We start from the raw sequence: 15,328 nt of genomic DNA, 5'->3' as shown, positions 1-15,328 counted from the left end.
GCTGAAGTAGGTTCTGTGGAACATGTAGAGCTGGGTCAAACATGGAAGATTCCAACATCATCAAATGCATCCCTGGCCATTACCAGTCACTTAGTTTTTGTCTTACCACTGGACATGGATAGCTCTGGTAGAGAGAGAAAGGCTGATGACTTTGTGCAACTTTTTCTCACTTAAATCCAATTAACACAAAAGTCAAGGTATCACCCTGTGCTATCTCTTTGAAGAAAGGGAAGACTAAACATTACTATCATTACTATCTACCTGAATACTTCTCTTCTATCTGCCTCTAAACAAACAGTCCTCTAGAGTAGTTCCAGATTGCAGAGCAGATAAATTTTGAACTTTGAGATCTTATTCCTTGCTATGAGATTTGGATTCACTAAAACAAACCAAGGGAGAAAGAAGGGAGAGAACAAAAATATAGGTTATGGTGATGGATTTATAATTTCCCCTAGGAATTGGAATCAAATTCTTTTGTATTTTCCATAAGGGACCAATTTTATGGGGAATGAGCATTATGGGAAGTAGGAAATGGGATTCTTGTGAATTTACACCATTTTTGGTGATAAGAAAAAATTGGATTTGTCTTAAAAGCTTAATGAGCTCCAGAGAATTCTGGACAGGGACATTATCCCATTAGATTAGGTAATTAACGAGTTGGATAGTTTTGGAAATAAGTATAGCCTCCTATTTGGCTTATTTTTCCTTAGGTATTTAGTTTGCCAAAAAAAAATGGTTTTTGGTCTCTTTGGGCACTGTCCCCTAAGCTTCTATTTCAAGCTTGTGATAAGGTAGATTGGGTTTTATATTCCTTAGTGCCATCTGAACCTGCCTCTCTATGACACCTTTACCTTGTTCAATGAATTAATGCTCCTGAGAAGGTATCAGTAAATCAGAAAGCTATAATCAGCATTGAGAGTTCTGAAGAACCTTACATTCTCTACAGAGTTGAATGAGGTATTTCACAGAGCTAAAATCAATAGAATGTCTCAAAAAGTAAAAGACAAGGTCATATTTGAATGGCTAGGTAGAAAAAGGTTTCAGACAGGCCCCATTATCTGGCAATGAACAGGAGTCTAAGAGAGTGTCTGAGGAAGCATGCACTTGTGTGAGAGGAAGTGGGAAAGCCTGGTCATATGGTCAACATTAACTTATTACTTCTCAATTTTTAGACAAACTATGTAGGATATTTTGGTTAAATTTTCAACTGTAACCTAAAACAATAAGACTGCCCAAAAAGTAAGTACTTTTAAAATATCCACTTTACCTTCTTTCCATTAGTATTGTAGCAAAACTTTGTGTGTGTACATTCTTACATAGGAGCATATATATAGACATGTTCTAACAAAGGCAATTTTATTCATGGAAATCACAGAATAAAAGTAAATTTTGACCTCTAATATGTCATTTTCTTCTCAACTCCTTATTTATTAATTCTGGTCTATGTGGGACTAGTGCTGGAGATTGTTATTGTTATCCTTTAATTCATAAGATCATAGATTAAAGCTCAAGAACCCCCTCAGAGGTCATCAGTTTAAATCCTCCTAGGTGTTTATTTTTTTTTAAAGCAATAGGGGTTAAGTAACTTGCTCAAGGTTACACGGCCAGTTGTTTCTGGGTGTGGTGCTGAGTATCTGAGCCTTGATTTGATCCAGGTCATCCCGACACTGGAGCCGGTGCTCTTACTCACTGAGGGACCTGGCCGCCCCCCTCTTGGTGTTTAGTTGAGAAAATTGAGAACCAGAGAGTTTCAATGACTTTCCTAAGGTTAAACAGATATTAAATGACAAAGTCAAGATTCGGATGAAATTCTCTTGATCCTCAGTACAGCATTCTTCCACTACAACACAAAGCTTCTAATATGAAGCATTATAAACCTTCAGAAAAAAAAAACTAACTAAATATGACTAGATCATTGCATGGACCATGCTTCCCCTTCCCCCACCCACCCCAAACCCCCAGCCTTAGAGAAGAAGATACCATGGATTTAGAATAAGAGAGCCTGGCTTTAAGTCCTGTCTCTTAGGAGCCATATGAGGTAGGACAAGTGACTTTGACTTTCTAGAGCTGTTTCTTAATGTTTGGAGAAAACTTTTTTGGTCTTTTCTGGAAGGGGAAAGGCAGGGCAATTAGGGTAAAGTGATTTGCCCAAGGTTACACAGCTAGTAAGTGTTAAGTGTCTGAGGTCAGATTTGAACCCAGATGCTCCTGACTCCATAACTGGTGCTCTAATTACTGCACCACTTAGCTGCCCCAAACTTAACTTATGAAATGAGGTAAATGGACAAAATGATTTCAAAGTTTTGATCAGCTCTAAATTCTAGAACCCCTTAATTGAATTTAAATAAATGATACATATACTGGCAGCTTACAATTCCCATCTCCATAGGAAGAAAGAGAAAGAAAATTTTTCAAGGGACTTAGGAAAAGGACCTCTCTGAAGTAACAATAAAGAATGTAATAAAACAACCTATGAAAAACCAATTATATAAAATTTCATTATAATCCCCTAGGAACTTGTCTTTTTATCAGATGAATAATGATGGATAAAAAATTTTAAATTGATTATTGCTATTATTAACCTGAAATAGCTATTTCACAAAATATAAAATTAAATCACTGCCCTCAACATAGACAAAATAAGTACATATCTCTATCCCTCTCCTAAAGATCATAACACATGATTATTGTTTCTTGAATTGAAATTGAATGCTGGAGATATCATGAAAGAAAAAGAAGGCAATGACAGAGAGAAGTAACCACAAAGTCTTGTAGATTTCTTTGGTCTTCGTTTTTTTTTTTCTTTTATATTTTCTAAAGAAGCTTCATAGACAAGAGTCTTGACTACACTATGACATATGAGAGGAAAGTGAATCTAGTAGTCAAAGTAATTATGGAAGCTATAAGGGATTCCCATAAAACTTAGTCTAAAGTATAACTAGGAAAATAAGAAAAAAAATGAAATGGAACCAGTGAGGGTCCAACAAACAGAGGAAGTCAGTTGATTTCCATCAAGGTAGGTGAGCATTCAGAGAAAGGTCATGAAAAGTAAAGGAATTGCAATGATGAAGTGTAAGACCAGTTCAGAATGTATTAAGGGGAAGTGTAGAATCATAGATTCAGAAGCAGAAGGGAATGTAAGTTAATCTACTTCTATCTGCTTCTTTTACAGATGACGAAAGTGATACACAGTGGGTTAAATGACTGGCCCCAAATCAGAGGCAATATAAAGATACACAATGTGATTTGAGCAAGTAAGGTTCAGATACTATGTGTACTGCCAGATATCTGCACCAGGCTCCCATCTTAGCATTACCCTTTTGCCTTATATACATGCTCTTAATTTCCCTCCACCAGATTCACTCCTTTGAGTTGCAGAAAAATGACAGTTACTGTTTTCAGAATCCTACTACTAAAATAAAAATAATAGCTTAATGTTATCCAGGGAATGTACAATCTTGTTATTTATTATCTATAAGACTGAATGTTGATGAGTACATCAAAGAAAATCATGTGAACTAAATGTTCTCGTAAGTTTCTTCTTTCTCTGAATCTGTCATTTTGTGATTGGAAGCCATGATGAGAAAGAAGAAGTTTAGGAGGAGTAAGGCATACAGAGAGATGGAAATGCGAATAACTAGCATTTGTAAACTAAAGTGTGCTGAGTACTTCATAAATAGTCCTCAGAATTCTGGGAGGTAGATGTTATTATTATTCCCATTTTATAGATGGGGATACTGAGGCAGACTTGCCCAGTGATTAACTTTCCTGCCTAGAGACACAGAACTAGGAAGTTTCTCAGCCCAGATTTGATTTTAGGTGCAGACTTCTATCCATTGCACACCTCAATTCCTCAATTAGTTAAAGGGAAGTTATGACGAGATAGAAGAATCTAAGAATTTTTTAACATAGAAGAGCAATGTTTTTGAGTGGGTGATGGAACCTCATCCTCATGACTGCCATTATTCCCACCCCTCAGCACCTTCTGCTCTAACTTCCTTTTCCTCCCTTCACAGTCTCAGTCCTATAGATGACTATTTTGCCCTCCATTCCTACTTGCTTACTGCAGAACAGAATTGGTGGAAGCTAGGAAACGGAGGTGTTGGTAAGATCTGGGATATGACTATTCCTGTGTGTGACCAAGCTAGAAGAGAAGAGTAGCCTAAAGGATTTAAGATGACTGAGGAATTGCAAAGTAGCAGTGTTTGAGGAACACATGTATGTATGTATGTATGTATGTAACAGCATAATTAATGAAGTATTAATATCTTTGCTAAGTAGAAAAATTATTTACTAAAATTTGAAGCCCTTTAACTTAAGAAATTTTCAGGCTTAAATAGAGAATGTATAATATCACAGTCAAGTCTAGCAGGCTTAGTAAAGATAGTTGCAAGAAAATGCCAGAAAAGAAAGAAATTTTGTTGTAATTTTTCTATGTGGCAGGCACTGTGCTGTGCACTTTTTACAAGTATTTTCTCACTGGAGACTCACAATACCATTTCCAGGTAGGTCCTTTTATTGTCACCATTTTATAATTAAAGAAGCTGAAGTTAAGGGTCTTAGCAAAGGTCATTCAACTAGTAAGTATCTATGGCGGTATTTCAACTAAGGTCTTACTGATCCCTGCCCCAGTGCTGTATCCACCATATCCACAGCCAGAGCAGCTGTTTCTTAGACAGTGAGAAGAAAAAAAAAGTAGAGACATCTACTCCAGGAAAAGGAATGAGCATCAGTTCCTGAAGTTAAAAGTGTGGAAAAATGGATGCTTAGGTATATGTCCCAGAGATTAGTTAGCAGAGGGAACGAAGGTTTTAGAAATGTCGCAGTATTATTTCTGTTATCACCACTGTAAGAATTGGCTCCTTGATGGCAAGACCTGTGTTTTGACTCTCTTTGTATCCATAACACTAAACAGTCTGGCACAGAGTAAGTACTTGGTAAATGCTTATTGATAGATGGCTGATATATAGGAAGAAAGAGGAGAGAGACTGGGGTGGGGGGAGAAAGAGAGAAATAGACAAAAAGATTGATAATATAAGTGCAGTCTTCAGAAAGTGTGTGTTGTAGTAGAAACTGCCCTAGATTTGCATACAAAATGGTTGTTCCCATACAGATTTCTTCCTTAATTTCTTTGTGACTGAGGAATCCCTTCACCACTCTGTTCAGTATCCCCTTCTGCATATTGAGGAGTGAATTCAAGGATCCATAAGGCCCTTTCAAACTTTAAGTTCTATTAGGTAACATTTGATACTGGCAAACATTTTAATTCCTTTTATGTAGAATATCTACAGAAACTCTTAGCAATTTCATCCTTTTTTCCCTCCTATTCCTCACATACAAATTCAGTTGTGATTTTTAATATAAATCATTAGAAAAATATGGTCCCTTTATAGAAATTCAGATTACCATAAACTTTACTGGGATTCATATCGTTACAGGAAAAGATTCCTGTAGTACAATTACTTTGTACTTTAAAAAGAAGTAAATAACTTCCTGGAAATTGAAAATAATGATTGGAAGCCAAGAAGGTTGTTTTTTTTTTTTAAAGCAAATGCTGTTCTTAATACAAGCTTCAGGACATTCTGCCAAGGCTGAAAAAAATAGAATCAACTTCACACAAAACTTCCTTTGGCTTCCTACAGCTTAGCCAGATTTTACATTTTGGTTTTCTTTACTCCTTTTTTTCGTCATTCCTAGAAATATAGGATAGGTGATGATAACAGGACATAAGACTTATTGATGACAGGAGAGGGTTTCCTTAATTTCCTCATTACAATTTATTAGAGGTAAATGTAATATATAAAACTACATAATTCAGTATGGTACATGGTGATGTGGTGATAGCATCAAAGATCTACAAATTTCATTTAGGTTGGAGGCAGAGAAGTTTATTCCTTAGAATAGACTAGTATTATTATCCCATTTCATGGGGGTGGGGAATTGAGATAGAATTAAATTAGACATGTTTAAATGGGTTGGAATGGAGAAGGGAGAGAGGACTAGGATATTTCATACATGAGGAAGGAGGATTGTGATCAAAGTGCAAAGTTTGAGCCATATATTGAAGAACATGCTAAATTGTTGGAGGCTGGCTGGGTGGAAGCATGGCTAAAAGATGATATTGTAAGATAAACCTAAAAAAGTGGATTGGAGGGCAATTGTAGATGACCTTAAATGATAGGTTAAACAGAAAAAAGAAGTTCTTGTTTCATTTGGAGGCATATGGTACTTAACTGCATTCTACCTTGCATTTTATTTGGGTACATATCTTTCTAATCCTGTTAGGCTCCTTAAAGTGTCAACCATGTCTGATTCATCTTTGAGACCCCATTCATGTCTACTATAGTAACATAAGATTGACTTAATAATGTTTGAATGAATGACTGAATGGATTAATTATAATACTTCATCTCTGCTCCGTTTCAACTATAAACAATATATAGGTGTTCTGTTCCTTTTTTTTAAAGTTCCATTTCCTCTTAGTTTTATTGTAGATCTACTAGAAAAGAGAAAACAAACATGAAAAATCACACACAGGTGACAGAGTTCATTCTCTTGGGACTGTCAGATGACCCAGAGTTTCAAATGATTATTTTCTTCTTTCTCTTACTGGCCTACATCCTCAGCATTGCTGGGAATGTGACTATCATCATCCTCACCCTATTGGATTCTCACCTCCAGACCCCAATGTATTTCTTCCTCCGCAATTTCTCCTTCTTAGAAATTTCCTTTACAACTGCAAGTATTCCCAGATTCTTGGGCACCATTATTACTGAGGACAAGACCATTTCCTACAATAGCTGCATGACTCAGTTGTTTTTCTTCATTCTCTTGGGAGTAACTGAATTTTACCTTCTAGCTGCCATGTCCTATGATCGCTATGTTGCCATCTGCAAACCCTTACATTATACAACCATCATGAGCAGCAGAGTCTGCACACTGCTTGTGTTCTCCTCATGGTTTGTGTCATTCATGATCATCTTCCCAATAATTATTCTGATGCAGCAACTTGACTACTGTGCTGATAATATAATTGACCATTTCTCCTGTGACTATTCTCCCCTCTTAAAGCTGTCCTGTACAGATACACAATTCTTAGAGACAATGGGGTTTTCCTGGGCTGTGGTGACTCTTATGTTTACACTGGCGTTAGTAATTCTGTCCTACACATATATCATCCAGACAATTCTGCGGTTTCCCTCTGTCAGTCAGAGGAAAAAGGCTTTTTCCACCTGCTCTTCCCACATGATTGTCATCTCCATTTCTTATGGCAGCTGCATCTTCATGTACATCAAACCTTCAGCAAAGGACCATGTCTCTTTAATCAAGGGCGTTGCTGTGCTAAATACATCAGTAGCCCCCATGTTAAATCCCTTCATTTATAGCCTAAGGAATCAGCAAATGAAAGAAGCCTTTATGGACATGGTACGGAAGATTGTATTTTCTTTAAATAAAGGAAAAGTTTTGTTGAACTGAATCAAAAGTTGCCATGAGAAGGACAGATTTCTAACAGTCTGCCCAAAGTTTTATCAGCTCCCTCCTATCTCTGTATTTTCTTTTGTTTCTGATATGTCAATGCTTCAAAAAGATTTTTTAATTTATATAAAATAAAAAAGTGAGTCAACAGCTTGATTGATGAAAATAACTCCTTAAAAATAGATAACTTAAATGGCAAAAGAGGTCCAAAAGAGGAGAAGAATGGCTTAAAAAGCTGAATTTGCCAGTTGGAAAAGAAATTTTAAAACTCACTGAAGAGAATCATTCCTTCAAAATTCGATTGGAGCAAATGGAAGCTAATGAATTTATGAGAAATCAAAATATTATTAAATGGATCCAAGCAAATGAAAGAATAGAAGGCAATGTGAAATATCTCATTGGAAAAACCACTGACTTAGAAAATAGATCCAGGAGAGATAATTTAAAAATCATTGGACTACCTGAAAGACATGATCAAAAAAAAAGAGCCTAGACACCATCTTTCAAGAAATTATCAAGCAAAATTGCCCTGATATTCTAGAACCATAGAGCAAAGTAGAAATTGAAAGAATTCACCAACCACCTCTTTAAAAAATCCCCAAAAGAAAACTCCTAGGAATATTGTAGCCAAATTTCAGAGTTCCCAGATCAAGAGGAAAATACTGCAAGTTGTCAGAAAGAAACAATTTCAGTATTGTTGAAACACGATAAGGATAACACAAGACCTAGCAGCTTATACACTAAGGGATCAAGGGGCTTGGAATATGATATTCTGGGGGTCAAAGGAGCTAGAATTAAAGCCAAGATTCATGCACCCAGCAAAACCGATTATAATGCTTCAGAGGAAAATATGGTCATTCAGTGAAATAAACAATTTTCAAGCATTCTTGATGAAAAAAAAACAGAGCTGAACAGAAAATTTTATCTTTAAATACAAGAAGCATGCGAAGCATAAGAAGGTAAACAGGGAAAAGAAATAATAAGGAACTTATGAATGTTCAAGTATTTACACTCCTACATAGAAAATGATCATTGTAACTCATGAGATTTTTCTCAGTATAAGGACAGTTGAAAGGAATATACATATATATGTATGTTTACATATATATGTATGCATAGGAGGGTGCAGGTGTGTATAAATATATGTGTGTGTATATATATATATATGAGCATGTGCACATGTATGTACATGTATATATAGACAAAGGGCACAGGATGAGATTATCATGAAGGGATGATGTCTAAATAATAAAATTAAAAGATGAGAGGAATATATTGGGAGAAAGGGAGAGATAGAATAGGGTAAATTATCTCATATAAAAGAGGCTAGAGATAACTGTTACAATGGAGGGGAAGAGAAGAAACATAAATGAAATGGTACAACCTTACTCTCTTTGAATTTGGCTTAAGGAGGGAATAACATACACACTCAATTGAGTATCTTTGCTTTTTTTTTTGGAGGGCAATTGGGGTTATGTGATTTGCCCAAGGTCACATGGTATAGTGTGGGTGTGTGTGTGTGTGTATGTGTGTGTGTGTGTGAAGTGTCTGAGGCTGGATTTCAATTCAGGTTCTCCTGGCTTCAGGGCCGGTGCTCTATTCACTGTGACACCTAGCCACCCCTCAATTGGGTATCTTAATTTACAGGAAAATAGGGGGGAAGGGGATAAGAGGGTGGATTATAGAAGAAAGGGCAGATTGGGGGAGAGGGTAGGTAGAAGCAAACACTTTTGCAAAGGGACAGGGTCAAAGGAGAAAATAGAATAAGTGAGGGGTAGGATAGGATGGAGGGAAATATAGTTAGTCTTTCACAATATACCTACTATGGAAATGTTTTGTGTAACTACACATGTACAACTTATATTGAACTGATTATCTTCCTAGTGGGGGTGGATGAGGAGGGAAGAAGGGAAAAAATCTGGAACTCAAAGTTTTAATAACAAATGTGTATAAATAACTGTTGTGTTTTGTTTGTTTGTTACATGTAACTGGGAAATAAGGTATGCAGGCACCGGGGTATAGAAATCCATCTTGCTTTACTAGGAAGTTTGGGTGCAGGGTAGGATGGGGGAGGATATAAGATAGAAAAGATTGGGGAAAGGGGTATTCAGTAGGCTACCTATGTGGGGGTGGGAATAGGGGAAAGATGGGGAGAAAAATTTGTAACTTAAAATCTTGTGGAAATGAATGTTGAAAAGTAAAAATAAATTAATTAATTAAAAATATCTTGACATCACATGGAATTTTTTTCCATTTCTGCAAAAAAACAGCGCTTTGTAATGCTAATTTATGCTAATCCTTTCCTTCATAAGGCAGAGGAGCCAAGGTGAAATTCTATTCTGAATTGCTTCTCACTAGTGTGGAGGTACTTGTTGCTGAGGTAGAAATGACAGGATACCTAGGTGGAATTAATCACTTCTTCCTTGTACTTTTAAAAGCCTGGGAAAAGTTATTGCTGAGCAATATTTCATAGACCAATCCAAAAAGGAGAGATATCTGGGAGTGGAACAAATGAAAAGCCTTGAATAGTAACAAAGGGTTTTGAGACAGAATAGGGAGAAGAAAGAGCTCATGACAAATACCCTCTCTTTTCTAAATAAACTATGAGAGAAAGAAGGAAGATTTTTTTATTGAGTTCTATTCCAACTCATATGAAGCATATTACTCAGATCATAATACTTCATTATCAAATGTACTAAAATCAAAGTGAACATATTTTGAACCAAAGATAATTTCAAACACCAAGTTCCACATTAGAAATAGGTGTGGGCTCTTGAATTTACAGACTAAGTTGAAGACAGCTTTCAGAAATGGTCACTGATTCTTGCTCACTTGACTAACAAGGAACTCACATTTAAATTTCCATGGCCTCAAAGATTACAGAAGAGAGGAAGGAGATGAGCCAAACCCTCATCCACCAAATTCTCCTCCAAACATTTTTAAATAACACGTCAAAAAGCATTCTCCTGCACCATAGCAAACAAGGTGTTAAAATAAGCATTTTTTCCAGTTCAAGAAAAATTAAGAGTTTGTAAGGAAAGTCTGTGACACTGAGGTGGGGTCAGGCCAGGAAGACAACATGGTGGTAACATCAGCAGTAGTCTTGGAGGCTATGGTTTCCACAGCAGCAGCAGTTCTGACAGCTCTCACTTGCAGAGAGGGTAAGGGTAATGGACAACTGATCAGAAAGTTATTTCATATTTCATGGGATTCTTGTGCTGGTACTAGGTGCAGGACACAGAACTGTTTAGCAACTCCATTGTTTATTATTCAGCTCTGAGTCACAATTCCAAGGCAGAGAGATAGAACAATGCCACAATTCCAGGATGCAGTTCTGGGGCCAAGAGCAATGTTAATATTTTCAGATGCAAGGGAGTAGAGTCCTTACCTTGGTAAGAAGCAGAGCATAGCCCAGGACAGCAGTGACCATACCTCTTTTCAGATCACATTGTATTAGAAGCCCCCAGAACTAACTGTGAAAACAGGGCAAAAAAACCTAAAGCTTGGGACAGTGATACCCCCACCCTAAGCTGAGTAACCCCAACTCTAACATACAGTATAAAGTCAGGAAATAAGCTGGAAAAATGAGCAAACAGCAGCAAAAAAATTAACCTGATAACCAAAATTTACTCTGATGACAGGGAAACTGGAGGTATAAATTTGGAAGAAGACAATAAGGTGAAAACATCTATGAACCTTAAAGAAAAATGTAGATTAGGCACAAGCCCAACAAGAATTCCTGGAAGAGAATGAATGAGAGTAATACAAGAAAATTATGAAAAGAAAATTACCAACTTGATTAAAGAGGCATAAAAATAATGAAAATGACCCCTTGTAAAACAGAATTGGCCAAATGATGGAGGCGATACAAAACCTCACTGACAAAAAAGAATTCCTGAAAATGGAGAATTGTTCAAAAGGAAAAAAAAAACAAAGCCTCGTTGAAGAAAAAAATATTTCAAAATAAGAATTGGTAAATGAATGCTAATGACTCAACAAGATATCAAGAAACAATAAAGCAAAGTAAGAAAATGGAAAATAGAAGAATGTATGAAACATCCTCATCAGAAAAACTGTGATACACAGATATCACAGATAGTGATACACAGAAGAGATAAATGACTTCCTCAAAATAATAGGGGCAATATAAGGATATACAATGTGATTTTAGAGAATCAAATTTAGGATACTATGTGTACTCCAAGATATTTCCTCTAGTCTCTCATCTTAGCATTGCCTTTATCCTTATATACATGCACTTAATTTCCCTCCATCACAATCACTCTTTTGAATTGCAGAATAATGACATAGTTACTGTTTCTAGAATGCCACTATTTAACTAATAATAAGAGCTTGATGTCATCCAGGAAATGTACAATCTTGTTATTTTTATCAGTAAGACTAGATGTTGATGAGAACATGAAAAAATATCATGTTTAGGTGTGAATTACATGATCTCTAAAGTCTCTTTCATCCTGTGATTGAAAGTCATGATGAGAAAGAAGAGGTTTGAGAATAAGGCATGCAGAGATGGAAGTGACAATAACTACCATTTATATAGTAGCTAAAGTGTGCAGAGTACTTTATAAATAGTCCTCAAAATTCTAGGAGGTATATGCTGTTATTATTCCCATTTTGTAGATGGGGATACTGAGGCAGACTTACCCAGTGATTGAGTTTCTTGCCTAGGGTCACAGAGTTAAGAAGTTTCTGAGACCAGATTTGATTCTAGGTCCTGAATTCTATCCATTGCACTACTTCAATTCATCAATTAAGAAAAGGAAAATTATGATCAGGTAGAGGAATGTGAGAATGTTTGAACATAGAAGAGGAATGCTTTTGAGTGGGTGATGGAACCGCATCATGACCACCATTATTTCTGCCCCTCGTTACCTTCTGCTCTAACTTCATTTTCCTCCCTTCACAATTTCAGTGCTATAGATTACTAATGCAAGTTCATCCTGTCTTTTCCCCTCATATCCCTTGAACCTTTGTCCTACATTCCTACTTGCCTACTGCAGAACAGAGCTGGTGGAAGTCATGAAACTGGGCTGCTGGTAAGATCTGGGATATGACTATCCCTGTGTGTGACCAAGTAGAAGAGAAGAGTAGCATATGGGATTAAAGATGACTGAGGAATTAGAAAGTTTTGGTGTTCGAGGATGTATGCAGTGATTGATAATTAACGAACTACAAATATCTCTAAGTAGAAGATACTATTTAGCAAAACTTGAAACCCTGAAAACTTGAAAGTTCAGGAATTTTCAGGCTTTAAAAGAAGGTGTATAATATTGCAGCCCAGATCTGGTAATTTTAGTAATGATACACCTAGAAAAGAAAAGAACAAGCTTTGATATAATGTTTTACTATGTGGCATGTACTGTGTTAAGCACTTTTCACAAGTATTTATTTATTTAATAAACAGCTCTGCAAAGTAGGTAATATTATTGTCACCATTTTACAGCAGAAGAAACTGAGGTTAAGGGTCTTACCTAGGATCACAGAACTAGTAAGTGTCTAAGGTAGGTAATTTGAATTAAGGTCTTACTGATCCCTGGACCAGTGCTGTATTCACTGGTACAGCAGTTGCTTCTTAGACAGCAAGAAGAAACTAGAGATACCTATTCTAGGGACAGGAATAAGCATAAATTCCTGAAGTTGAAAGTGTAGAGTAAGGGATGCTTAGGTATCAGAGATTAATTGGCAGAGGGAAGGAGGTGTTAGAAATGTTCCAGTATTGTTTCCATACTATCACCACCATGAGAATGAGCTCCTTGAGGGAAAGACCTGTGTCTGATTTTCTTTGTATTTTAAGTATTTAAGCATTATGCTAAGTATACTAAGCACTGTACTATGTATACTGAACACAGTGTCTGGTACAGAGTAAGCACTTAACAAATGCTTGTTGATAGTTGATTGATGTACTAGAAGAGAGAAGGAGAGAGAAAAAGAGAGACAGACAGAGAGACAGAGAGAGACAGAAACAGAGACAGAGACAAAGACAGAGACAGAGAGAGATGGAGAAACAGAGACACAGACACACAGAGAGACAGGGAATCAGACAGACAGATGGATAAACAGCTAGGCAAGCTGATATTACAAGTACCAGCTATAGAAGGTGTGTGTTATAGTAGAAAACAGCACTAGATTTGGTTACAAAACAGCTTTTTCCATCCAGGTCTGCTCCTTATTATCCTTGGAATGAAACAATTGCTTCACCTATCTGCTCAATTTTCTCATCTGTAAAATGAGGAGTGAATCAGAAGATCTATAAGGCCCTTTCCAACTTTGAGATCCATTACTTAACATCCCACACTGACAAATATTTTGATTCCCTTTATATGGAATTTCAAAAAAAAACTATTAGGAGTTTGTGCTTCCTTTTTCCTTCCTGTTTCTCACATAGAAAACTAATTGGGACAATTGTGATAATTTGAAAATAAACTCTTAGAGAAATTCATTTTATCATGAATTTACTGGGGTGCATGTCATTATAGAAAAAGATTCTTGTAGTACAATTGTTTTGCATTTTTTTAAAAAAGTTAATGACTTAGGGTAAAGTGATAACAGGGAGAGGAATTCAAAAAGGTTTTTCCTAATATAAGCTTCAGAAATTTTTTCCAAGGCTGCAATAAACAGACTCAACTTTGCTTCATATGTAACTTCCTTTAACTTCCTAGAGCCTAGCCAGATCTTCCCTTTCGGTTTTTTTAATTACTTTTTTCACCATTCCTAGAAATATAGAATAGGTGATGATAACAGGAGATTATAAGTATAGATAACAGGAGAGTGTGTCCTCGATTTCATGGTTAGAGTTTAGTAGAGGTATATGGAATATATAAAACTGAATAATTCAATCTGATATATGGTAAGGGCATCAAAGATGTTCAAATTGCATTTAGGTGGGAGGCAGAGAAGTTTATTACTTAAGACTAGAGGAGTGTTATTGTCCACATTTTAGAGGTGTGGAAACTGAGACAGACTTCAATTGCACATAATGTATTGGGTTGAAATGGAGGAAGGACAATCGTGAGAAGAGTGCAAGGTTTGAGGCATATATTGAAGTATATGCTAACTTGTTTTAGGCTGCCTGGACGGTTCCATGGTATTGTAAAATAAAAGCAAAAATGTAGACTGGTGAACATTTACAGATGACATTAAAAGATAGCTTAGGGGGAAAAGAAAGTTCTTATTTCATTTGGAGACATAGGGTCTTATCCATACTAACATAAAAATACTTGTATTTTATTTGGGTACGTACCTTCCCAATTATGGTAAGCTCCTTAAGAATCAGCTATTGCATACTCATCTTTGAAATCCCATTCACACACACTATACTAACATATGAGGGATTTAATAAATTTTGAATGAATTAATTCTAATATTTTATCTCTGCTCCATTTCAAGTATAGCCCATATATAAGCTTTTTGTTCTTTTTTCTTTCTTTTTTGTAAATGCTTTATTACTTCTGATTTACATCATTCATTTCCACCAGATTTTGAGTTACAAATTTTCTCCCCATTTTTCCCTTACCCAACACCCCAAAATAGCAGTCCCATAGGAAATCCCCTCCTTCAATCTGCTCTCTCCCATATTTTCTCCCATATCCCTTTCAACTTTTCCAGTGGATCTCTATTCCAGAGTACCTGTATATCTTATTTCCCAATTACATGTAAAATAGTATTAATTATATCTGTATATACATCTCTCTCTCTCTCTCTCTCTCTCTCTCTCTCTCTCTCTCTGTGTGTCTCTCTCTGTCTCTGTCTCTATCTCTCTCTCTGTCTCTCTCTGTCTCTCTCTGTCTCTGTCTCTCTCTCTCTCTCTGTGTCTCTCTCTCTGTCTCTGTCT

The 15,328-nt window shown here is 36.3% G+C and overlaps 1 protein-coding gene across 1 annotated transcript; it reads left to right on the top strand.

Annotated features, from left to right (window-relative positions):
- The first annotated feature begins 6,519 nt into the window (after nt 1-6,519).
- On the top strand, nt 6,520-12,710 carry LOC138167837 (olfactory receptor 6C1-like). The gene is made up of 2 exons (XM_069096799.1): nt 6,520-7,437; nt 12,690-12,710. Exons 1-2 carry the CDS (start codon nt 6,520-6,522, stop codon nt 12,708-12,710), a joined length of 939 nt encoding a protein of 312 aa, XP_068952900.1.
- Nucleotides 12,711-15,328: the final 2,618 nt, after the last annotated feature.

Source organism: Petaurus breviceps, unplaced genomic scaffold (assembly GCF_028583685.1).
Source record: "Petaurus breviceps papuanus isolate PSGF00001 unplaced genomic scaffold, PetGlider_PUasm1.0 313, whole genome shotgun sequence".
Classification (NCBI taxonomy): Eukaryota; Metazoa; Chordata; class Mammalia; order Diprotodontia; family Petauridae; genus Petaurus; species Petaurus breviceps.
This window is presented reverse-complemented; position numbering and strand designations above follow the sequence as displayed.

Bases quoted from the DNA above. Each gene is read 5' to 3' on its own strand.
- LOC138167837 (XM_069096799.1), top strand. From the start codon at position 6,520: ATGAAAAATCACACACAGGTGACAGAGTTCATTCTCTTGGGACTGTCA. The intron at 7,438-12,689 runs GTATTTTCTTTA...TCTAAGTAGAAG, and splicing joins TGGACATGGTACGGAAGATT to ATACTATTTAGCAAAACTTG.